The 25,845-nt window shown below is 41.0% G+C and overlaps 2 protein-coding genes across 7 annotated transcripts in view; one reads left to right on the top strand and one right to left on the bottom strand.

The window, feature by feature from the left end:
* Positions 1 to 20,024, bottom strand: part of CLCN3 (chloride voltage-gated channel 3) — a 56,996-nt gene extending 36,972 nt beyond the window's left edge. For 2 of the 6 annotated variants that reach the window (XM_063136153.1, XM_063136152.1), the window contains exon 1: positions 1,978 to 2,299. In XM_063136153.1, the coding sequence (XP_062992223.1) occupies positions 1,978 to 2,209 (232 nt within the window). In that variant the 5' untranslated portion in view covers positions 2,210 to 2,299. Of the gene's footprint in view, positions 1 to 1,977; positions 2,300 to 10,179; positions 10,357 to 10,955; positions 11,154 to 19,940 lie in introns of those variants that run through there. The other 4 variants (XM_063136157.1, XM_063136156.1, XM_063136154.1 and 1 more) reach the window with 3 other exon arrangements.
* Positions 20,025 to 21,834: 1,810 nt separating this feature from the next.
* Positions 21,835 to 25,845, top strand: part of NEK1 (NIMA related kinase 1) — a 57,338-nt gene continuing 53,327 nt past the window's right edge. Inside the window, exons 1-3 of the mRNA XM_063135265.1 lie at positions 21,835 to 21,898; positions 24,915 to 25,062; positions 25,143 to 25,239. Of these exons, the coding sequence (XP_062991335.1) occupies positions 24,946 to 25,062; positions 25,143 to 25,239 (214 nt within the window). The 5' untranslated portion in view covers positions 21,835 to 21,898; positions 24,915 to 24,945. The remainder of the gene's footprint in view (positions 21,899 to 24,914; positions 25,063 to 25,142; positions 25,240 to 25,845) is intronic.

The following is a 25,845-nucleotide window of genomic DNA, read 5'->3' on the forward strand; positions in this document are numbered from 1 at the left end:
GTTTTATAAGGGCACTGCTGATATGCTGGTCACAGCCCTTTATAGAAGAACTGCACTCAGTAGAGAAACACAGAGCACCTAATAGTACATGATTTCTGCCTTTAGATTTATGTTGCACTCACTCAGGTCAGACTTCTTCTGTCTCTCAATGCGAAATTAACACACGTCAACATCCAAAAACTTTCTTTCTTATCCATTCAAATGTTGGATGAACTGGATCATCACATTTCACCACAAACCAAAAGGACCCATGCAGTCCAATCATGCATGTTTACTCAGAAGTAATTCCCTTTAGGTTCAATGGGGCTTAATCCCAAGAAACGATTGCAAGCTTAATTTCAATGAACATTGGCATAGAAATGGCCTAAGTGTCAGCATGATTACACACTCAACAGGCCAATTTGACAAACGACAAAAGAACTGTCACAAGTCCAAACAAGCTTCTGGAAAATAGCATATACAATCACTATGATTATTTTAGCATACAAGAAACATGGTTGAAGAATTTCTCAAAGATGTATTGTATAAGATGACAGACATTTTAACTTCTGGTGCTTCAGCAAGAAACCTTATGGAGGAGCGTGTGCAAAGTGGCAAATGCTAAGTACTTAAAGCAAATGCTGATTGCACAAACTCCTGGCCTAATTACTTCTTTATAGAAATAAAACCTATTGCACAAAGATGAATAACCCACACTCAGATACAAATGCATAAAAATGTGTCTTAAGTAAATCAAGCTGCTATCCATTGATAGCTTAACCTCAAGCTCCCAACTAAACAAATTTTGAAATAAGAAAAGACTGATATAGCATTCTATTTTTAGTTCAGCCAGCTACTTAGAGAAGCCCAAATGAAAAGCACTTGGCTCAGTAAATACAAAATTTCCAGGCAAACACAGCCCTACAGTAATTTAAAAAGTGAATAAAACAGAAAGATTCATAGATGCAACTATATTTATGATTTCTGCTGTACTTAACATGGTCTCTTTGGTACAAAAATGCCCTCACAGGTTTAAGCTGTATTCAGACAGTAGCTCGATGTAACTCTGGTTCTATGATTCATCGCTAAACTGGAAGGAAAATAAGCAGTACCAAAAATAGAAATACAACTTGTCTGCTGTTTTGCCCAATAATCCCTTGTCACTACCACATTTATGTCACCCATACTGACTCTACAAAATGCACGTCTGCCATTTGGACTCCAGAAGAAAAGAATAGACCCTGGATGGTTTGCCTATGTTGAGTGCACTGTATCAGCACAGCCGGTAACTCCTGAAACACCCTAAAAACAGCCAACATCCCCAAAATGCCTGAAAGCAACCACACTCTCACTGAACTGATAAACAATGGCATTAAAAACACTTTGACAACATATAGTTGTACTAACTTGGCACTCTTTCCTTTTCTAAAAAAAATCTAATTTCCTGTGAATAATAAAACCAATGCAGTCTTTGTATTTTTAGATTAAAATGGCTGTTTTGAGTCATGCAGTAAATTCACATTGCACCAACCTTCCAGAATCCCATGAAGGAGTTAACTCTAAAAGCACATACAGAAACTTCAAAGCTTAGTGAAAACAGCTTTCCCTTTAGGTTCTCTAGAGAGTAAACAAGCTTCCTTGATGAATTCTTTTTAGTCTAGGTATGGGCAGCCATTACAACACAGTAGTTTATTTCATGGCTTACACAAAAGAAAAAGGTTGGGTTTTATGTTCTTTTAAAATACCGAAGATGGAGTCGCTAGCTGATGTGATCTGAAGCAGAACTAATCCACCAATTAAAAAAAGAAAAAGAAAGGAAGTCTGCCAGGCAGCCAGTATAGCCTGGATTTTTTCGGTATGAAACATTATGGAGACTAGTAAAATAGTGCAGCATCTAAAGAAAACAATTAAGAGCTTCTCTTTAAATCTGAAAGCAACCTGCTACACATACATGCAAAGACATACAAGAAACTGAATTACAACATGAATTTGATATACCTCTTTTATGCAACTCTCTCAGTGGTATGCCGTCTCCTCCCCCATCATATGGTAAATAAGGATCAGATGATACCTCCATGAGCGTAATAAACAGAAGGTTTGTAAGATCAGAACAACTGAGCCACTTCTTAGAGAACAGCAGCAGGCTGGGAAGCTGCCATATTCGATCAGGATTTGGACTGTGTGTTGGCTTGTTGCAGCAACTCGGTTCTTCCACAATCGATGATGTCATCAAAGGGAAATTATTGCAGCCTGGTTGCTACTGGCTACAATCTAGGAGTGCTTAAAGGTGGAACAGCAGACTTAATCTATAAAACCTGCTATGGCTGAAGGTGACTAAGCTTGAAGTAAAACAGAATAAACTGGTTTAAGAGTATATAAACTACATTAAGATACATAAACCAACACTAATATAAATATCAGCACTGAGAAGGCAGCCATGTTTGCCCTTGAGCTTGTTCTTTGTAGCAATTCAAATAAGATTTCATTTCTCTTAAAAGAAAAACTGACCTGATTCAGTGTCAGAACTTTGAATACATAAATCTGTATGTATGAAATATGATAACAGCACAAATGATAAAATGGCTTAGAAACTGGGAAGATTTTCTCATGCTCAAAGAATGGGGAGAAGGGTCAGTCAAAGTACAGAGACAGACCTAAGTTTAGTAGATCTGAGATACATCATTCTGCTCATGTAACTACTCAAAAATGTAATTAAAGCTAAAAAAAAATACACCTAGGCACACTTACAAATCACACCAAATTCAGTCTATTTAATTACTTCCAAGAAACCATATGCAGAATCAGACTGCTGATTAATTCTCATATGTACTTCCTTCACATAGGAATGAGCATAGTTGTCACTTGGCTTGTGGATGTCCGATACATGCCAGTACCAAAGTGCCACAATCCCTACGAAAAGCGAACACCTTGAAACACCCTTAATGTAAGGATTCCTGCAGATTTAATAAGAATGAATGTGACTGCTGCTAAGAACTCTTATCTTCAGAAAGGCTGAAAATTATCAGGAGGCATTTATTTTAGTGAAAGCCAAAAAGTTCAAGGATGATTCCAGATATGTCAGCCTGGATCTCTTTACAGTCATTTTAAGCAATACTATTTTCACAAATACCAAAACACCCCTGCTTGTGAACAACAGCAAACCAACTTTCTGCTTTGCTCCCAACAAATGCTTCAGTAAACAAATACCTGCCCTGGTTTCCTGGTACTTATATAAATGAAACAAAAACTTGCCCTGCCACCTACATATAACTTTCCCCTCAATTGTGGCAATATTCTGGAACAAAGCAACATATGAAAGACAGGCAATTCAGCAGGCACAGCTCATTAACAATCAAAGAGAGGAAGAGAGAAAGAGAAAAGGGAAATGGGAGGGAATTCAAGATGAGATCTTACAGAAGAGGAAATAGAAGGCTGAGTGAGCTGACAAACAGTCTCACTGCCTAGCCTAATTATTCATTTTGTAAGAGCAAGTGGTAGGAATGTACAAAAATATATATCAGAGCAACAATCAAATACACAGAGTATGTATACAGTGTTCTGTGGATTTTTTTTCTCTTTCAATGTTGCATTCTAAAATAGGGACTCTCAAGTACAAACATATAAGCTATCACAATCACTATTTGTACTTCCTGATTTCTCTACTACGGAAGAAGTTATACTGATGATTATTGTTATTAGTGAATTAAACATGTCAAAATGAACTATAAAAACATTTACTTTAAGTTGTTGTGTGCTGATTTTACTGGGTGACAATTTCAGCATTAATATAAATGCATCTTACTTATGAAGTTATTTCAAAGCAACCTTGCTCAGTCATAATGACCTGCAGTCCACATCTACCATATTAAGCTTTCCCTAGCCATATAGGGGCAATAAAAGAGCTCCACAACTTTGCTAGGCTAGAGTTCCCTCTTTGCAAGCACCTTGTACACCATTCTGAGAGGAAAAGGGTTATAACTGCAAAGACTACTAAGAATTTCAAACATCACTAGCATGAGAAAGGACGGAAGTAATGGGTTTAGAATTACCAGGAGATACTTGTGGCTTCACTATAGGGAGTAGTAAAGTACCTTGTGGTGAAAACCAAGATTAAGTAGCCACTACTATCAAAAAGTGGCCATAATCTGTTTTGACAGCAATGTTACCAAGTCCATGGCTGAATACCCAGGTAAGCTGAGAACTACCTTCTGCTAGTCTATAGTGCAGACAAAGTATTAGTGCCCATGGAGCTGGCTATAGTCTGAGTGGAAACAGGCCTTGTTTCAAGACCTGTTAAACCCAAAAGTTTCAGTTATGTAAAAGATGGCACAGGCTAAACCACAAACTAGCTCTCAGTAGCACTACCCTTAATGCAATATAATCTCACAAAATTGTGTGATTTTAATATGTTGTAGGATGCTCCATGTGTGGGATAGAAGAATACCTGTGTGTGTGTGTATTTGCATCTCCTATGGGAGTCACAAATGAGTGGAATAATGGAAGAACAAAGAGACAGACTTGGCACCAAGTCATGCAGGACCAATGTAGGAACCAGCTTCACGGTTTTATATACTGAAGTTGCAACTGGAGCAAAACATTTTACACAGAGTCAAGCAATGATAATGCTAACTATGTATCAAAATTTATTTTTAGTAGGTAGACTGATATAGGCCTGGGCATAGCTAGGTCACTGTTCATCCTACTGGAATTATCTTGTATTTTTCTTGTTCTTTCGTTTGCCAACAAAGGGAAGTAGGCATTTGATAGCAAATTGGATTTCTGACTTAAGTAGCAGTGCAGAAAGGCAGTGGCCTTCTTGGGGAAAAGAGCTTTCTCTGATGAACTCTCAAGACAGTGGACAGGTACTGACTTCACAAACTAAATATGGACAGTCACTTTTGCTGCAGAGCTGGCTTTATTACAGGGAACACAGTAGTGTTCCCTGTGTTAATAGGCGTTCAGTAGATATAGCATTCCACCATGTTAAGGCCGTAATTGGGGTGTGTCTGTCATTCTAGCGTTCATAAAATGGAAAATGTTTCACCAATCTTTCTGAAAATGAGACCTGCCAGAAAGAAATGCTGGTTTTACATACCCTGGCAATTTCAAGAAGATTGGTGAAATATTGAGGGCAGGATGGCAGTTGAAAGCACAAAAGAAATAAAAACCTCTCTGAGTCAAAAAGACACTCAAAACAGGTGTTGGTGACTTTTTTTGCACACGAATTAGGGTCTGTGTGCCACTGATACTTCTGCAGTGGGGCTGAATCAGTGGGATCCATGAAATCAACCCAAATCTCTGTGAAGGAGGTTGCTCTGAATTTGGAGAGGAAACAATTAACCTACTATGAAAATAAGCTTTTCAAAGATCTAAAGATTAATTCCTGAGCACAGGACAAGTATTGGAGCTGGGGGAGACAAATCAGAAATGCAGCATGGATTGCACTTATTTGTAACAGAGAATACCAATTAATCATGTATCCCTTGCATCTTGCTTTTCTGGATTTCCTTGTGTCTTAATTGTTCCAAAAGAACACCAATTCAGAGTTTCCTTTCTCAAGCACCCATAAATAATTTTAAAAGTTAACATTAAATAATTTCCAATAATATCCAATATCCAAATTTGGTTACCTAACAAAATTCAATAATATCAACTTAATGTTATTGTAATGGTACAGCTTAATCTTATTTTAGTTTGCAAGGACCAGAGGTTACCAATTACTCCAACAATTTGCACTAAAGCTCTTGCCTGTGGATTCATTTAATTAGGATGACCATATGGAAAGGAGGGCAGGGCTCCTGTATCTTTAACAGTAGCATAGAGAAGGGAATTTCAGCAGGTTTCATTTGTATGCATGCAGCACCTGGGGAAACTCCCTCTTCAGCACAACAGTTAAAGTGCAGGAACAATACTAGAGTGATCAGATACAAAAGAGGGTAGGGCTCCTGCAGCGTTAACTGTTGTGATGAAGAGGGAATTTCACCTGGTTCTCCATATATACAAATGACACCTGCTGAAATTCCCTTTTCTATGCAACTGTTAAAGATACAGGAGCCCTGTCCTCCTTTTCATATGGTCACCCTAATTTAATGTCAAAGGACTTTGGAAACTGACCAAAGTTTGTTTTAAACCACAATCTCTGGTTTTTACATAACAAGTCAGTTTACTCTGAAAATGAAACGAAACTCTATGAAAACTCTTCTCCAAGCCACGTGGGCTGCTCTTGCATGTAGCGCTATTCCATGATTTAACATTGCAAACCAGCTCTTTGTATTACCATGACGACTGGTTCATATGACACACTGAAAACCATTCTGGCACAACTGACAACCAGCCTGAATGTAGTCCACCAGCCTTTTATAATCCCCCCACCCCACAGCTGATTTTGCTGCCTATCAAGAACTTCAAAAATAAGGGTTTGTCAAGCAGTTAGTATGACAGAATAAATTGCTTGTGGACTGCATTGAGCTTGGTGGATCACAAGTTGTGCAGACTTGCACAAGATAACATTCTGGTTGTAGTGTTTGAATGCAATATGAAAGGAATGCTCTTCAGAAAGTACTGAATTTAAGAACTTGGTAAACCAGTTTAATAGGTAGTTGAATGTTATGTTTTACCCTCCCTTCTCTTACCATGTTGAAAACGGAAGCAACTGACTATACTTGGGGAACATTTCACCTGCAAGAATTTCCTTAGTGTACATTGCCTGCTACTATCCTCCCTGACAGCACTCTACAATTTACATTGCATAAAAGCTATTTCCTCCTTCACAATGTTGAAATGTCATGTAAATTTCAATGACTCAACTTCTACACAAACCATTATATTTGCCTGTATTTTGTTTGTTGCCTGTATTTTGTCCTAAAACATTTATGGTTTTATATATCTTTATTTTCTCAGCATACTGAGATCTTATTCAAACATCCCTCTTAGGAATCTAGTTCCAATTCTATCTTATTTTTAAAGTCTTAGTGGAACTGTAAGACTGATAATTGTGGTTTTTAACAAGTTATGAGTTTCTCTGCTGTTGGCTTTGTTAGTGTGGATTTGTGTTTAATGCCATTGTATCATTTTAGAATAAGGTTGACCAGGCCAAGTTGTCCTTGGTTCAAAATAAGCTACTATTAAATTCATCAATGAAACCCAGCTACTTGACAGGAAAAATGATTTTGTGTTGGAGTCAATAGGTCGGCATACGCCAGTCTTCCACAATTTGGTGCCCTCCTTCATCCCTAACCATTATCCATGCTGGCTGGAGTTGCAGTCCAAAATATCTGGAGGGCATCAGGTTGGGGAAGGATTGGCATATACTGTCAAAGGTGAACAGGTATTATGTATTTTATGTCCTATCGATCAAGAGACAGTTGGTACACACTTTTTGACCCATGAAGCAAACCACTTTGCAACCTTAAAAGCTGCCTTGTAATTTGGAAGGCAATAGAAATGTCAATAGGAATTGACTACTCTTTATTTCATTTATATTCTCTGTATGAAGTCCTTGGAATAAAGATAACCAAGCTTTATTTATAATATTAACATAAAGAATAGCAGCATCCACACACGCACGCACGCACGCACACACACATATATATACACATATAGGCCCAGCATCAAGCCTCTGCCATGAAAGAGAGTTGGATCTGGACTAGAAATGTAAAGGCCCGTTATAAAACCGGAAAAATTCAGGGGGGAAAAACATTTTTTCCTGAAGACGTTTTTGTTTTTTTCTGAAAAATTGGAAAAATTAAGAAAGAAATGATTATGGAATGTTTTATTTTAGTATGATAACATTTTATTCATCATACTAAAATAAAACATTCCACAAAGTGTTCAGTTATTTACTTCTCCAAATTATTTCTAAAAACTATGTACAGTATCAGGTTATTATAATTTCTGTGAATCGAGGACATGCAAGTCCTAGCTTGCAAACTGAGACTACAACTCTCAAATGCAAGAGTAAGATGCATTTCTGCCTCTAGGGGGCACTGCCACTGAAGCAGAGGTAGAAATGGATAATGATAGCTAAAGCTTAGAAAACGAGTCTGATTAAATTTCATGCATATTCATTGAATCTTGGTCCCCCATTTTTCTCAGTTCTTTATGGAAATGGGTGCTTTATGTCTGCTTGATACTGTGCAGGACTAGTAGAGACATAAATAATTTTCTTTGTTACTAATGTTGATGGTTTCTTCGGCTTTTTTAAAAAAATAAACCTGGCAAAACCAAAGAGGTTCCTTACAGTTTGGGAGCTTGTAGCTCTAGTTGTTATTTTTAAAAAAAGAAGTAAAAATTTAAAGAAGTAAATTAAATTTGTAATAGTTGTTTGAATACACTGTACTTTTAATATACCAAATGTGATAATTTTATGCTAAACAAACTTGTACATAATTACATTTTATGTTCCTAAAGTAACAAAGTGACGTTCAACCTATAAAAACTGCTAATATTGCATTTCCCCCCAATTTTTCCAAAACCATTTTTCCCAAAAAAAAAGGGGGGGGGAATTCTTCTATGGCTTCAAAATTTCCGGAAATTTTACATTTCTAATCTGGACTATTATTTCTCGTTCCAAGATGTATGAGATCTCTGGATCGTTTCCTAATAAAAAGTACAGGGATTGATCAGAAGTAAAACAAAGATACAAGAAAGCTAGCTGAAGCTTTTCTGAAAAAAATAGAATTTGAGGAGAGATTTGATGAACAAGTAAGCAAATTACCTTGCACAGTATGTAAAATCTGATGTATCAGCAAGACTAGCACATATCTTCTTTAAAAAATTGATTTTCCATATTAGATCAGGGGCCTGATACTTACTGGCAAGATTCATAATTAAATGCACCACACCAGGGTATACACATTTGGTGAGCTTGTAGGTACATTTGGCAGTTTGAGCTACAGTCACAGACACCACCACAAGAAGGCATGGCTAGTCACACAGAAGATGGGTCTAAACTAGGGTGACAATTTGAAAAGGAGGACAGGACTCCTGTATCTTTAACAGTTGTACTGAAAAGGGAATTTCAGCAGGTGTCATTTGTATATATGGGAAACCTGGTGAAATTTCCTCTTCATCACAACAGTTAAAGCTGCAGGTGCCTTGCCCTCTTTTAAATCTGGTCACACTAGTATAGCTCCTGCAGCTTTAACTGTTGTGATGAAGAGGGAATTTCATCAGGTTCTCCATATACAGTATACAAATGACACCTGCTGAAATTCCCTTTTCTATGCAAAGATACAGGAGCCCTGTCCTCCTTTTCATATGGTCACCCTATCTAAACTCCAACATTCTAAAAAAAACCACCTCCTTTGAACCTATTGTTTTCTGTATCAACAGAAACCTATTTTCACAGAAAGCAAACTTTTTTCCTCTCCCCACTCTCTGCCAGCCAAGTTATTCCCTCTTATCTCTTTTCGGCAGTCACCCTGGATCACCACTCATACACTCTCACTCCAGCTCACCACCGATAGACACACACACACACACACACACACACACACACACACACACACACACTCTGTACCACACACATACCTCATGATATCAGCTACATCATCCACCCATTCTTACACAAACTCACAATGTATCCATCCTACATGCAGACATTCATATACATATTCCCCTCTCTTCTCCTCCTTGCTGCACATAAAAAACCACACTCACTTCTTTCAGGATCCCTCCAAAATCACCCCCAAATGCTTTTTCCCTCTCTCTTTATCACACACATGAAGCTCTCATACATTCAGACATACAAGCACACAATCCTCTCCAGACTTTCCTTGATTTGTGATTACCTATAGTTCTGTTGCCTGATTTGGGCAACAAACCATAGTTACCACAAACCATAGTTTGCTTCCAAACCAGAACTGAAGACCCAGTTCAATTCTACTTTGGAGGCAAACTACGGTTTGCAATAACCACAGGTTGTCCAAATTGGATGTTACAGAGCAAACTCTAGCAATCAGAATCAGGAAGTGAGAGGGGGAATTAGAGCATATGAGCCCAAGGCATAGCCCCAAATGCCAAACTATGATTTGGCCCTGACAGCTGAACTGAGCTATTAACTTTATATTATGTTTATCCCAACAAGTCTGCTTCTGTTCAGAGGATGTGCTGCAATGCCACATCACCTGTACATCCCACCATGTACATAGTGAAGAGAAATAAATTAAAGGCCACAAAACGGTGGTTATATGGACTTACCAATACAAGCATCACCATCTAATAAGTTGTCATCTTCAGAGGTCTGAAAATCCATAATGACACCTGTTCCATCTAGAAGTTCTTCATCACTGCTTGCACTAGTTATGCTGTTGTAGCTATTTCGGTAGTAACCTCTATGGAACAGCTGCTCAGACTCCATTTAGCTGCTTTTGCAAGCTAAGAAAAAAAGAAAATAACTTTTAGAATGTACTGCCTAAACACACAATTCACAGTAAGGGAAAGATTTTTCAAGTACAAGAATATTTATTTCATTAGTAGGATAGCTAGGTGCAGGTCAAACTACTATTCAACAGCGGCAACAGCTACTCCTACCTATTTAAATCTGGATTCATATTTTGAGTTGGATTCTGAACATTTCTATGTTTCAAGGGCTTTCGATACCAATCTGCAATCATTACTATAGAATAATGAGAACTACAGAATTTGTTTTTTCATTGTGAAAACATATTTGCAGTCTATGTTCTCTCCTGTTTTTGAAATCTTAACAAGGAGACAATACATTTGGAAAGGATAAAGACATGCCCCAGGGGGTGTTATTACTGATAGGAGAGGGGTTAAGAAAGCAGGCCTGCAGGGTGCTTCCTGTAAAGGCAACTATACAGAGTTCCTTTTGTAGAACAGGAAGTGAAAAAGGCACAGCAGAAATTACGGGTGGAACTGTGAAGGGAAAGCAATGGTATCATTCTGCTAGTGCAGGGATGGGGAACAGTTGGCCCTCCAGATGTTGTTGAAACGCATCTCCCCAAATCCCTTACCATTGGTTATGCTTTCCAGAAGTGGTGGGGGTTGCAGTCCAACATCAATTGGGAGGCCACATGATTCCCTGTCCTGTGATAACACCAGGTATGAAATTCAGTATTTTGATTCCTGTTCCACAAGGGTGTTGCATAACTTGTTCCACGAGGCATTAAGATTTCATTGTTGCATGCACTAGTGGTTGTAGAAACTGCAATACCATCAACTGTTGTAATTTTTCTGTAAGTGTAACATTGGAATTAACCCGCTATCTTTACTAACCCCTGAAACACCCATTCTACTCCTCAGGAGATATGACTAAGACACTATTTCTTATCACTAGATCTGCATAGCTGTAACAATTACTTAGCTTAAATGGCATATTTCACAACTAGAGTACAAGTTTTACAACCATCTTGTACAAGTATAAAGCACTTCTGATGGCAGCCCTTGCACCTCATGGGCTGTTGCTCCAATCTGAAGCTAAGACAACCCATGCATGAGCAGACCCCTGCACATGGTGCCTTAGATCACAAACAAGATTAAGTTCTGGTTTATATTACCTATGTTGTCTAGACTCAAAAATGGTAGTATCTAGCTTTAATAAATAAACCATGCTATAACTGATTTGTAGTTTCTAAAAGCAGAAGATTATGAATGTAAGCCTGGGATGAATGTGTTAAGGCTGCCTTGGCTTTATCTGGAACTATCTTCTTCTGTCCATTGTGAAACACTATCATGGATTTCTCTCTCCTTCCTGTGAAACCTTCTTTTTACACAATGGCTCACAACTGGATCTTATTTTAAGGACAATTTAAAAAGAATGTATTTGATACCTTTTTTCTCACTAGGATGGAAAATTCAGCATATACATGCAAATGGCATGTCATTTAATTTATGCAGAGCCTGAAAATGGTTAGCAGGTGTAGCTAATCATCTACTTTCACAAGTATACTTTCCCCCTCATCAGTATTCTTTTGCAATCAAAATCATGCCCTTAATTCAGATGGCAGTCTGAAGTTTTTAATAAAGAATGCTAGTAACAATCACAGTCAGCTGACTATGAAACAAAAAGCTTGTGCAGTTGTTCTGTAAGTGCAGCAGCAAAAGTTTACAGAATTGCTCAAATTTTGCCCCTTTTCCATTAAACTCACAAAAAGGACTCTGACTATATTACATTGGCATAGCTGTGAAGTACACTGCTTCAATGAATGCCCAGTGGAAGTTTCAAAGTAAGAGAAAGGCCCCTGGAACTGACTCTGGCAAATCTGAATACAATTTTGAGGCTATTCATCTCTTATGGATATACATAACTTGTCAAGCAGTGATTTAGAAATAAGTATAGCAAAAAGATAAGAGCGGTATTTTTTCAGCTAAACTTTTGCCCCTAAAGGCCTTGCTCTTTCCCCTATGTTAAAAGAAAAATCATCAAAATAGTCAGTATTTAACACCTAGTAAGAAAGATATTGAAAGTGCAGGCAACAAAATGAATTTAGATCTGGTGGTAGCATTTCATAACTGCCAGTTTTAGATTAAGATAATTCAAAAAGCACTTTAAAACCTGAGTTAAAGATTACATTAAAGATGGAGGTCAGAAAAAGTACACACTGCTTTAGTTTTAAAATTGTTTGCATGCAACCCCAAAACAATAATTGTAAGCAAACAGATCCTTAAATGACATACACTTCTTAGATGGCATTACCCCATTTTCCTCAACACAGTTTGTTAATTTAGACTACAATCCTATATCCACTTACCCAGGTATAAGCTCTATTGAATTCAATGGAACTGAGGGCCTTGCTAGACCTACCTGTTAATCCGGTGGGGAGTAGGGCCGAGCCCACGCTGCAGCTAGCGCGGGCCATCACCCCAGTCTACACGTGACACACGACGGGGTAAGGGAAAGCCCCGTCGCGTCGGCCATCTCTTAAAAAACTTAAGGGGGCCATGTGCGCAGGAGCGCAACAACGATAAGATAGGTCTTTTTCTAAAAAAGGGTTCCCCGCTCCCCCTGCCCCCGATTTCTCCCCACCCCCCCACCCCCCCGCTCACCATGTTGGATGCCCTCCCCGCCCGCGATCTCCCTGATCTGGCTCTGCTTTTCCCTCCATCTCTCCTGCCGGGTCCGCCCTTCCACCCCCCCGGCCCCATCTCTCCCCCCCCCAGCCTGATGGGCACAGCGCTCGGAGTGCTGTACCCAGTGCACAGCTTCTCCTAGCTACTCGTGAGTAAGCTGCGTAGCCGAGAAAAAACACGAAACCGGCTAGACCGCGGCTGCGGAAAAACCGGGCCACAAGCAGATCCAGTTATCCCGGGGCAAGGGAGGGTTTAGCCCGGGCTGACCCTGGGATCCCTTGTGCATCATCTGGACACACAGGGGTGAGCCCGGGTATCAGCCCAGGCTAAACCCTCATCTAGCAACGGCCTTAGTTCTGAGCAGACATATAGCATTGTACCATTAATCATTTTAACAGAGTGATACTTCTGGCATCCTTGTACTGTATATTGTTTTTAAACAATGCAAAGTTAATCAGAAATGTTTTTTCCCTACAAAATTAATATTCTGAAATGGGTCAGGGTTTTAATAATATCTATATATAAGATTGTGCATACTTCTACAATTCCGCAGCAGTACTGCACAAATAAAACATAAGTCTTGTGAGCAGAAATCAAGATCCAGAACTTTACAGCTTTCCATTAAAAAGCATATCTCTAGTTATTAGGGATGAAAGACAGGCATGTAAGAGCATCGGCAATGCCTGATAATCTCTGAAACCAGAGGCAGAATTGAGCATGATTTGCACTGATCAGAGAAAAAAGCTTCTCTTTGCCTTTTCTGCATTAATAAGTGGTACAAATATATGGGCAATAAAGCATATTTGGAAAGCATATACAAGTCACAATACTGAGCCCTTTCTTGACCGAGAACTTATATTACAGTAACACAGAAATTATTTTAGTGCAGAGTATGTAAGCTAAACAAAATTTTATCAACTACATATAATAAAAATCAGAATACATAACTAATGAATGAAAGATTCCAAAACAAAAAAAGCACGTATGAAACAACTTGATATCACAATTGCTGTCATAAATGTGCTGACATGGAAATAATTTCAACTGAAATCTAAAATTTATTTCTAAATAATGTTTAGAATTAAGGCAAGTTAATCTTTAAACTTCTTCAGCCATGAGATCGAAAATTTAGGGGTATAGTTCAGGCTGCTTCATGAAATCAAGAAAACTGAGGAATAATTAAATTGTTGCTAAAATGATTAACTTCATACCACATAGCAAAATTGTTCCTTTTACCTGTATTATTATTACTCCGTGAGTATAATCCAAATTTAATCCCCGTACTTTAAAGCGCTTTCATTTGCTTCGTTCTTTTATCTTGAAATGACAGACAACTATTCTAGTCATACATAATCACAACTCGTGCTATGTAGGTCATATGACTTTTAAAAAGTATAGTAAAACCATTATGACATTTTTTCATGTCTGTGGCACGCCCATGTTAAACATATCACTAATAAAGGGCAGTTGGTAGCATTTTACTGTAGAGAATTAGTGGGAAGGAATTTCTAACACTTCTATTCAGCAGTTCTTTCTTGCAGATACCTCTCACTTCCCCCAAGGCAATTTTAATCATATTTTACCCCAGCTGAAACTAGATGCAGGCTGCCTGGGAGGAAAAATGGCATGAAGGATTATTTGTACAAGAGAACTGGTGGGCAACGGTGTTAAGCAACTTCACATTCAGGTTCTCTCAGCAAATATGGGATTGGGGGGAAAGGAAGAAAATGTGAGGGAGACTGGAGCAGGCAGGGACCATCAGAGCCTGCTTCAGTTGGATCCCACCCCCAGGGCTAACATCTTCACCTTGTGGGGAAGAAAGAGCTGTTGGTTTGCCCCTCCATTGGGAGATGAGAGGACAGAGCAGGGCCTTCCCACCAGCCTAAACAGTCTCCTTAATTTCTTTTTATTTTCTCCCTCTTCCCTCCCCATCCACTTTTCCTTGTGCGTCATGTCTTTTTTAGAATGTAAGCCTGAGGGTAGGGACTGTCTTCTTTATTGATACAGTGTAAGCCGCTCCGAGAGCCTTTTGGCTGAGGTGCGGGATAAAAATACTCTAAATAAATAAATAAAAGGACAAGATAAGTTGTAATTCTTCCTTAGTTATTCATTACAAGACTCTGGCTGAGTTCGGACGACACGCTAATCAATGTTTATTTCCCATTCTGTTCCTATTACCTCCCCAGTTGAGTAGCGTGTTGTCCGAACTCAGCCTCAGGCTGTGTTTGGGAAACACAATAACCAATGGTGGTTTAAGTAGTCAGCCGTGAGTTGAACAGTCAACCGTTGGTTATTCTGTTGTCTGTGGGGCATAAACTATTTCCCCAAAATAACCAATCGAGTAAAACAATGCTCTGCAGAGTTGACTAGTCGCACAACCGTTGGTTAGCATGTTGTCTGTCAGGCTCTGTGGACTATTTTGCCCCGTTGAGTTTATTATTATTATTTATTATTTATTTATTTATATAGCACCATCAATGTACATGGTGCTGTACAGATTAAAACAGTAAATAGCAAGACCCTGCTGCATAGGCTTACATTCTAATAAAATCATAATAAAACAATAAGGAGGGGAAGAGAATGCAAACAGGCACAGGGTAGGGTAAACAGGCACAGGGTAGGGTAAAACTAACAGTTTACTATTTTGGCTGCCTACAGAGTTCTCCAGCAAGAGCGACCAAAGCAGCAGCTGCCACTCTAGTCCAGCTGGCAGAACTTGGAATGGATGATGGGATATCAGCAGGAGGACTGGGGTGGAGAGAAGGTTGGGGATGTGTCAATCAAACACACAACTGACTAATAGCCAACTCAATGCTGGGGTTAATCCACTCCATGGTTGATTATAATTATGTCATTTGGGGAGTACCCCGTTGATAATCAACCCTGGAGTTGACTATTAACCCACCATTGACTATTGTGTTGTCCAAACACAGCGTCAGTGTCATTCTGCTTGTAAGAAGCAAAGGCACACAACTACTGAATGAGGGGAAAAGTTCATGACTATCAGAGTGCAATCTTATGCAAGTTTACTAAAAAATAAGCCTGACCAAGTTCAGTGGCATTTACTTCCAAGTAATTGGGTATAAGATTGTAGCCTGAATAACTTATTGCTGACTGTTTCCTTCCTTCAGGATAAGTACTTAGAGAAATTGCCCTCCAGAGATCCTGAGTGTTTTATACAGGAGATACGGAAAACATGAATTACAACACTTAATCAACATTTTCTTTTCTACTGCATGAACTTCTCCGTAGTCATATTTATGGGACAGAAGCATGGCCACTGGAGTCATAAGCTCTTAATACTACAGCAGATAAAAAAAAGTTTCATATTACTGTAAGATTTAAAAGCTAGAAATAATTCCATGAAGTACAATGCAAAGAAAAATGCTACATTTTACACAATTCATCTTTTAAAAATGTTTCATAATGAGGCCAAAGGGGAATAAACATGTTTAGTAATGTAAAAAGTGAGAAAAGCACAGAGGTCATGCCCCTCACAACCATTAGAAAGAATATCACTCAGTTCTATTGCAGTCTCTATTCTTCAGATAAAGGAATCCTCAATCCAGACTGTGGAATTCTCTCCCCAAAGAGGTTCAGTTGGCCCTCAGTCTTAAATTATAGGAGGGCAGCAAAGACTTTAAGGGTGCAATCCTATGTATGTTTAGACAGAAAAACTGGGTTCACATGTGGATTGTGAGCCTTGCTAATGTCAGCATGGCTTACCGTGACATGCAAACCAATCAGCAGCATTCGGACAATGCAATAGTCAATGGGTTAATAGTCAACTCCACGGTTGATTACTGAGTGGGTACTCTCCACATGACATGATTATAATCAACCATGGTGTGAATTAAGGCCAGTGTCAAGTTGACTATTGACACATCCCCCCCTCCCCTCCCCTTCCTCAGTCCTTCTGCTGTATCCCATCATCCACTACGAGTTCTGCCAGCTGGACTAGAGCGGCAGCTGCTACTTTGATACTTCTTGCTAGGGGACTCTGTAGTTGCTGAAAATAACCAACTGTGTGTGACGAAATAGTCAACAGTACCAGACACACAACACAATAGCCAACAGTTGTGCAAATAATCAACATTGCACAGCACTGGTTACCTGCGTTGGTTATTTCGGATGAATAACCAACCGTGATGTGAAAAAGTACTGAAAGATAACACAATAACAAACCATTGACTATTTATTCCACAGTTGACTATTTAATCTACCGTTGGCTATTGTGTCGTCCGAATCCAGTCAACATTAACACCAATTTTTAAAAAGGGATCCAGGAAATTACAGGCCAGCTAGTTTAAAGTTTGTTCCAAGTAAATTGGTTGAAAGCATTATTAAAGACAAAATTAGTAAGCATATAGAAAGACAAATTCTTCTAAAAATGAATCAACATGGCTTCAGCAAAGGTAAGACCTGTCTCACTAATCTTTTAGACATTTGAGAATGTCAATAGACATTTATTTATTACTGCGTTTATATCCCACCTTTTTTCCTCCAAGGAACCCAAGGTGGCGTACACAATCCTCCCCCTCTCCATTTTATCCTCACAACCACCTTGTGAGGTAGGCTGGGCTGAGAGTCTGTGACTGGCCTGAAGTCACCCAGTGGGTTTGCATGGCTGAGTGGGGACTAAAACCTGGATCTCCCAACACCAGGTCCAACACTCTAGCCACTACACCACACATGTAGCCAGGGGTGATGTGGTGGACATTGTTTACCTAGACTTCCAAAAGGTTTCTGACAAAGTCCCTTACCAAAGACTCCTGAGCAAACTTAGCAGTCATGGAATAAGGGGAGAGGTCCTCTTACGGAACAGTAACTGGTTAAAGAACAGAAAGCAGAGAGTAGGAATAAATGGCAAATTCTCCCAATGGAGGGAAGTAAATAGTGGGGTCCTAGAGAGATCTGTATTGGGAACAATTCTTTTCAACTTGAGCAGTGAAGTGGCCAAGTTCGCCAATGACATCAAATTATTTAAAGGGGTTAAAACAAAAAGAAATTGTGAGGAGCTCCAAAAGAATCTGTCTAAGCTGGGAGAGTGGGCATCCAAATGACAGATACGGTTCAGTGTAAGCAAGACTAAAGTGATGTACATTGGGACAAAAAACTTAACTTCAAGTATAACATGATGGGAACTGAGCTGGCAGTTACTGACCAAGAAAGAAATCTTGGAGTTGTGGTAGACAGCTCAATGAAAACATCAACCCAGTGTGCAGCAGCTGTAAAGAAGGCAAACTCCATTATAAGGGAATTGAGAATAAAACTGCCAGTATCATACTGCTTTTATACAAAAGCATTCCACATTCTCCACACTGTGCATAATTTTGTACACCTCTATCATGTCTCCCCTCAGCCTCCTTTTTCCCAAGCTGAAAAATCCCAACTGTTGCAACCTTCCCTCATAGAGGAGATGCTCCAGTCCCATGGTCATTTTAGTTACCCTTTTCTGCACTTTTTCCAGCCCTACAATATCTTTTTTTAGATACGGTGACCAGAACTGTACACAGCACTCTAAGTGTGGTCGCACCATAGATTTGTATGAAGGCAGTATATTGGCAGTTTTATTCTCAATTCCATCATCTGCCAGCCCCCTCAGAATTCTGTTTCCTCTGAGCTTAGCTGCAGTTCTCACACTAGTTGGGGGAGAAATTAATTTTCCCAGCAACAATATAATGGGCCAGTTGGCACGATACAACAGCCCATAAGTTAAACAACTCAACAGCTGCCAGGGATGACTGGAAGAGAGTGGACATTTGTTGTTAGGTTAACTGCTGGGTTTAGCTCCTAAACAACCCAGCCACCTACGTTTGCACATCATACTCAGCAACCTTTGAAGGAGCAGCTCATGAGTAATTGCAGAACAGCCCATGGGTTGTGATGTCCCACTGTGCAAACCAGGTCATTGTTTCCTGTTGTAATACAAAGTATTCCAGTGGCTTGGTCTTAAACAAGTAATTAAGAACCCTTAGCTGCTTCTGGTAGAGACTAAAACTGCTAGAACTAGTTTGTTGATATGAATCAACACTAGGGTGACCACACGAAAAGGAGGACAGGGCTCCTGTATCTTTGATAGTTGCATAGAAAAGGGAATTTCAGCAGGTGTCATTTGTATATATGGAGAACCTGGTGAAATTCCCTCTTCATCACCACAGTTAAAGCTGCAGGAGCTATACTAGAGTGACCAGATTTAAAAGAGGGCAGCTTTAACTGTGGTGGTCCAGAGGGAATTTTACCAGATTCTCCATATATACAAATGACACCTGCTGAAATTCCCTTTTCAATACAACTGTTAAAGATACAGGAGCCCTGTCCTCCTTTTCAGATGGTCACCCTAATCAACACACACCTGCCTGAATTTTTGAACTCTCCTTGGGTGACACGATTCTGAGGCCTGTCGTAAACGACACCCCGCTCGTCAACATTTACCACTACACCACTGCCTGCACAACGCTGGTTCCTTCCCTCCCCACCCCCCACCCCCAACAAGAAAAGAGCTGAGGGGGAAGAAGTATTCCTGGGGAGCAAGTCAGGCGAGGAGTTTCCAGAGGGGTCTGCTGCACCCAAGACAATAAGAACGAGGCTTGTGGCGCCTTAAAAGCCGGACAGATTTATTGGTGCACGGGGCTGTGGCGGAGAGGACCTCCCGGAGTCCCACCATGAGAAAGGCAAGTCTGGAGTACTGAGCATCCCTTCAGACGACGCCCCGACTCCAAACCCACGAGCATCGCCTTGCACCTTCCGTAGGCGTCGTACTCAAGACACGCAAGCGGCCTCTCGTGTGTGTGTGAAAGAGGCGAGAGCGATCCTGGCGGCCGCGTCTCCGTCTCCCTCACTCGTCTATTCTTATTTCCCCCTCGCTGCAGCACAGCCGCCCGGCCAGTGAAGAATACGGTCCCCGCCCCCGCCGAAAGCCGCCCTACCTGGCCGTGTGGCGCCGCCTGGTGATCCCCAGAGAGGGGCTCACGCATCCTCCTGCCGCTGGACCGCGCGGAGAGAAACTCGGTCCCGGGGGAGGGGGGAAGGAGCCGAGAGGAAAGAGGGCGGGACTTCGCAGAGGCAGCACGAACCTACTCCGAGGTCGGGCTCCGCCAGCCAATCAACCGCCCTGTTGGCGCTCGCACGACGGAACCCCACCCCCCCACCTGTCCCCTGCGAGGTAAGCGTCCTACGTCGCGCAGGCGCGATTCCGCATCCCCTCCTCCCTCCCAAGCGCCAGTGCAGAATGCGAATCCCAATTGGGCGGCGCTCGGGCAGGTGTATTGTAGTCTTACGCGTGCGCCTTCCTCGCCCCCCCCCCCATTTGCCTGCCATGGAAGGCAACAACTCCCATAATTCCCATAGTGACTGGGAGTTGTTGGGTGTTGTAGTCCAACACGTCTGGAGAACTAAGTCTCGCGTAGCGTGTTCCTGAGTAGCGGCGGGTGGGCTACTTGCACAAGCAGCAGCCCTCTCATTCTGCTTTTCCAGTGGCAGGTTGCATGCTATAAAAAGTGGTGTTACGGTTGAGGCTTGCAGGCATCACGTCGCTGAAGGCTTCAGTCCTAATAACTAGGTATGCACAGTTAGGTCACCTAAACCCACTGATTTCGAATACGCTTAACTTTATTTGGCTGGAAACCATGCGTTTGGACTTCTTTGCATATATATAATCCAGGAGAGGGGGTATATAGAATACAGCGTTCACACTTTCTACTTGAAGCTTACAGGGTATATACAGCTAGTTCAAGTCTTACCGCGCAATCAGATGCACACTTTCTCAGAAATCCCAGTAAACTGAAATGGAGTTTATTCGCAATAATGTAGACAGCCTCAGGAATGTCCTCGGCTGATAAAAGCAAGCAATGACATTACCAAACAAAAAATTAAAAATATTTTGCCAAATCCAGAAAAACCTACATTGAAGGAGGCAGGGAAAGAGAGACTTCATGAGCTACCGACTCGCGAACAAGCCTATCAGAGCAATGGCTTCAGTAATTTTAAGCAAGCATATTAAAGACGCAGCCCTATGCATGTTTAGACGGGGGGGGGGGGTCCTACAGCTCCGAGCACGACCCAGCCAACCCTAAAAGAAACACGAATAAAATTTTGGAATAAGCACAGGTCCACGCAACAAGGAGGCAATACAAGCAGGAAGGGGGGGGGGAAAACGCTGCATGCTTGCAGGCATAGATTTGAAAAAGAAGGAAATATTATACATGCAGCAATCCCGTATTCGCCGTCAAGGCATCATAGTCCCTTCATCATTCTCCCCATCTCACTGCAGATAAGCGGAGAGATAATGGTATATAACAGGGGTGTGGAGCCTGACGCCTTCCAAGTGTTGCAGGACTCCAGCTACCATCAGACACAGCCACCGTGGTCAGAAATGATGGGAGTTGGAGTCCAAGACTACCTGGAGGGCCACAGCTCGCCGCCCACCCTGCTTATTTACAGATATCTCTCTCGCGGGCGCACTCCCCCCTCCTCCAGAACGCCGCCGACGTCCTTACGCCTTCCACTTGGGTCACGTGGCCTTCCCCCTCGCGCGTTACCAGGGTGAAGCTGTAAGCAACCACTACGGCGCTCCCTAGCTGGTGCATCCGAACTTTCGGGTCCCGATTTCACCCAATAGCAGAGGGAGTTTTAGGCCAGCGTCCTATAGCAACGCGAAAGGGGTGGGACCAACGCTTGGGCTGGGTTGGAGCTGCTGCTGGAAAAGAGTGAGGTGGACACACCGAAGGGGGCTGAGGGGAGACCCGAGAGGCTCCCTTGTAGTCGCCGGAGAAGACAGGAAGGAGTCGGGGGCGCTCGCTGGCGGCCCTCGCTGGTACAGCGGAGGCGGCGGCCCTGGCTTCTCCTTGCTCCCCGGGTTCCGTGATGCTCAGGCGGCTCCTACCTAGTAAGTTACCTCGCTTTGTGCTTTGGTCCTTCTGCCGCCGCCGCTGCTGCGCTATGCCAAGGCCAATCGTGGTACTGAGAAGGGGAGGCTCCCCGCTTGCGGTTCCAGGGAAGCCTCGTAGCTGCGGGTAAAACACTCCAGCCCCCTCCTGGGGTGGCCCAAACGTAGGAGCTTACGTACAGCATTCTCACCAGCCCAGTCCGAAGAATGCGGGGTAATTAGCGCGGAGTAACTGCCATGGCATGCAGATCTGTTAACAAAGGCTAATTAAAACTCCCCACTCCACAACATCAACCCCGGAGCGGGAGAAGAAGAATTCCTTCCTATCCATTCTTTAGCTATCCTTATTAAGAATGGGTGAATTACAGCGTGCTACTGTAATGGGTTATCGGTGGGTCTTTATTTTATTTATTTATTATTGCATTTATATCCTGCCTTTTTTCCTCCAAGGAACCCAAGGCGGCGTACATAATCCTCCTCCTCTCCATTTCGTCCTCACAACAACCACCCTGTGAGGAGGGTTGGGCTGAGAGTCTGTGACTGGCCCAAAGTCACCCAGTGGGTTTGCATGGCTGAGTGGGGACTAGAACCCAGATCTCCTGACACTTTAGCCACTACACCACGCAGGCTTTGAATGTGTGCTTACTGTTCAGTATAACAGAAGGTCGCTTGCATTTCACCCTGTGGCACAGGTGGGTAATTTTAGAAACTGGACCTAATGGGTTTCCAGACAACTATGTGTATTATTTCAATTGTGAAAAAATACATATGCTGCCCCCAACTGCTACTCCATGCTTTACAATTGCCCTGCATTCCTGATATTCTAAAACAGCAATCACAATCCTGATTTCTTAAATAAATAAATAAATCTTCAGCTTTAAACTCACTTAAATGCTAGCTCCATCATGACTACAGGAATAAAATGGAGTTTACTTCTGCTGCCCTGATCCCTTCATCTCGTGTTGAGTGGGTATTTGCTGGGGGTGGGGTGGGGGTGGAGACTGGGTTTTCTATGTTTCATCCAAACTGGTCCTTAATTGTAGCTTAAAAAACAGTAGCTCAAAATGTTATCAAAACAGTAAATAAAACCACAATTAAAATCTAACAACGTGGCCAAAAATAATTCTAAAGCTTTTATCTGTTTAAACTAAGAGCCTTATGGAATAAAAGTGTTTTGGCCATGTGAGATGTGAATCTCTCCTAGGAGCACTTCCACTGATAAAAGAGCGCTTCTGCTGATCAAGTCCTGCCTATACTAGTCACCAGTCTGACTTCAGTAACAGTGGAACCTTAAAACAGGTGCTTATTAACATTTCAAAAACTGGCAGCACAGTCCTATACATGTTTATTTAGAAATAAATCATGCTTTTGTTCAATTGGCTAACTCCTTGGTAAGTGTGTTTAAGATTGAAGGGCACCAAAAGGTCAAACCCGTGTAGAATACACTACAACAATCTAATCCAGAGGTTATCGAGACATGTACATTAGTAGCCAAAACTTTATCACTCAGTGTGGGATACCATTGGTGTGCTGACTGAAGGCCTAAAAAGTACTATCCCTAGACATATCCTGGGCACCCACAATAAAGCTTTTAAAACTTGATGTTGTGCAGACTTCTACTGTTACTTTCTACTGTTAGTTTTACCCTACCCTGTGCCTGCTTACCCTACCCTGTACCTGTTTGCATTCTCTTCCCCTCATTGTTTTACTATGATTTTATTAGATTGTAAGCCTATGCGGCAGGGTCTTGCTATTTACTGTTTTACTCTGTACAGCACCATGTCCACTGATGGTGCTATATAAATAAATAAATAATAATAATAATAATAATAATAATACTGTGCCCAGGTGGACTGACAAACCATAAACCTTATCTCAAAGGGTAATATAACCCATCCAGAGCAGGCATAAAACCATGTCGAAAATTAGATGGATTTTGTATAATCAGCATCTCCTCTGCGAACTCCGGTTTATTAACCTTCACTTAGATGATTACCATACTATGGCACTACTTTAGAATTTCCACTAACCCACTACCAAGTCCCCTACCATCAACTTCTCCTAAATATTAAATACGCATTGGCAACTAGATTGAACCTTGTTGGTTGCCCTCAGAATACTTCCCATGAGGCAGAACAGAACTCTTCCCTTACCAGCTTCTGGTATCTTCTACCAGTTGAGCAGTTGGAGCAAAGGTAATGCAAAGCAGGTGCCTCCAGCCAAGTCAGGCACTTGAAAAGGACACTATGGATGATGGTACTGAAATAAGAAGATCAACAGGGTCACATTCTCCTTGTCTGTAACCTGGAGACTGTTGTATATCAGGGCACCAAAGCAGTTTGATTCCCCAAAGTGGTCCAATACTGGGTTGAAATGTGTCCAGATAGTTAGCTCAATCCAAGAGCTCTGCTATCACACTTTACCCATAATCAGCTTAAGGTATCATTTAAAGGCCTGTTTACTAAAAGCATAATGTAAACAGAGAGCTTCGGCTATTGGGCGGTATAGAAATGCAATAAATAAATAAATAACGTTTTCTTGGAAGTATGTCCCACTGAGTTCAGTACAGCTTACTCCCAAATCAGGCTTCAGTCCTTACTTGTCAGCGAACTCAGTAATACATCCAGGTAAGCATGCATAAAGTCAGGCTATACAACAGCTCTGCTCTGAAAAGTACCAAATCCAATTCTACTTATATTCTGTCTTGTGCTATGGGTTTGGCATTTATCTTCTTGGTATGTAACAAGTGGAAACTTAATTGTGTAAAAAAATATAAACATTTCTTTGTTCAGTTGAAAAATATCTTCTACAGTTATTGGAATAAAAACAATGAATGCAAACTTCAGCTTAGTTAAAGCACAAATGATTGAATTGATGGTTTTGGAGACCGTATCATGGAAATCTTGATGGTATTAAAAAGACAAAAGATGTACAAACTGGCTTGCAATGCATAACTTGATCTGGCAGGTACTAAAGAGCAAAACATCAGTTAAAACATGGTTATTTTTCTTCCTAGCTCATGCATAAGGATGCCTTAGAAAAATACCATGGACAAATATATTAAGGTGCAAAAGATTGGTGAAGGATCTTTTGGGAAAGCAATTCTAGTTAAAGCCAAGGAAAATGGCAAACAATATGTTATTAAGGAGATCAATATATCCAAGGTGAGTTTCTCTTATCATATTTCCCTTTATTGCACCATTTTGTATATTTATATTTTAAAAACAATGCTTCTGTTTTTAAGATGTCAAATAAAGAGAGAGAAGAATCAAGGAGAGAAGTTGCGGTGTTGGCAAACATGAAACATCCAAATATCGTCCTGTATAGAGAATCTTTTGAAGGTTAGCTTAAAAATCTCATGACCTTTTGAAATAAAATATGACAGAATAAACGCAAACTGGACTAAAGGTTGCTGAATTGGTGCAGTTTGTTTTATACTTTTGGATGTTGCCTTTGCCATTGGGTTTCCTGGCCTGCTTCTTTTTTTTTTTTTTAAGGTTAATGCTGTAATTCTATGCATGCTTACATAAAAGTCATCAGTAGGACTTCTAAATAGACATGGTCATAATAATAATAATAATAATAAATTTTATTTCTTACCCGTCTCTCCCTTTAGATCGAGGCGGGGAACAACATTAGAACAGGAATCAATACATCTTAAAAATTCATGATTTAACATTGATCTGGATAGGCCTGCCGGAAAGGCTAGTCTTTAAAGCTGCCTTAAAATCACACATAGAGTTAATTTTACGAATCTCCTCCGGCAGGCCATTCCACAATCTGGGGGCGACAGAAGAAAAGGTCCTCTGGGAAACTGATGTCAGCCTAGTTTTAGCTGACTGAAGTAAGTTCACCCCAGAGGACCTGAGTGTGCGGGGCGGACTATATTGGAGAAGGCGATCCCGCAGGTAACCTGGACCCAAACCATTTAGGGCTTTAAAGGTAAT

The sequence above is a fragment of the Elgaria multicarinata genome, chromosome 10 (assembly GCF_023053635.1).
Source record: "Elgaria multicarinata webbii isolate HBS135686 ecotype San Diego chromosome 10, rElgMul1.1.pri, whole genome shotgun sequence".
Lineage (NCBI taxonomy): Eukaryota > Metazoa > Chordata > Lepidosauria > Squamata > Anguidae > Elgaria > Elgaria multicarinata.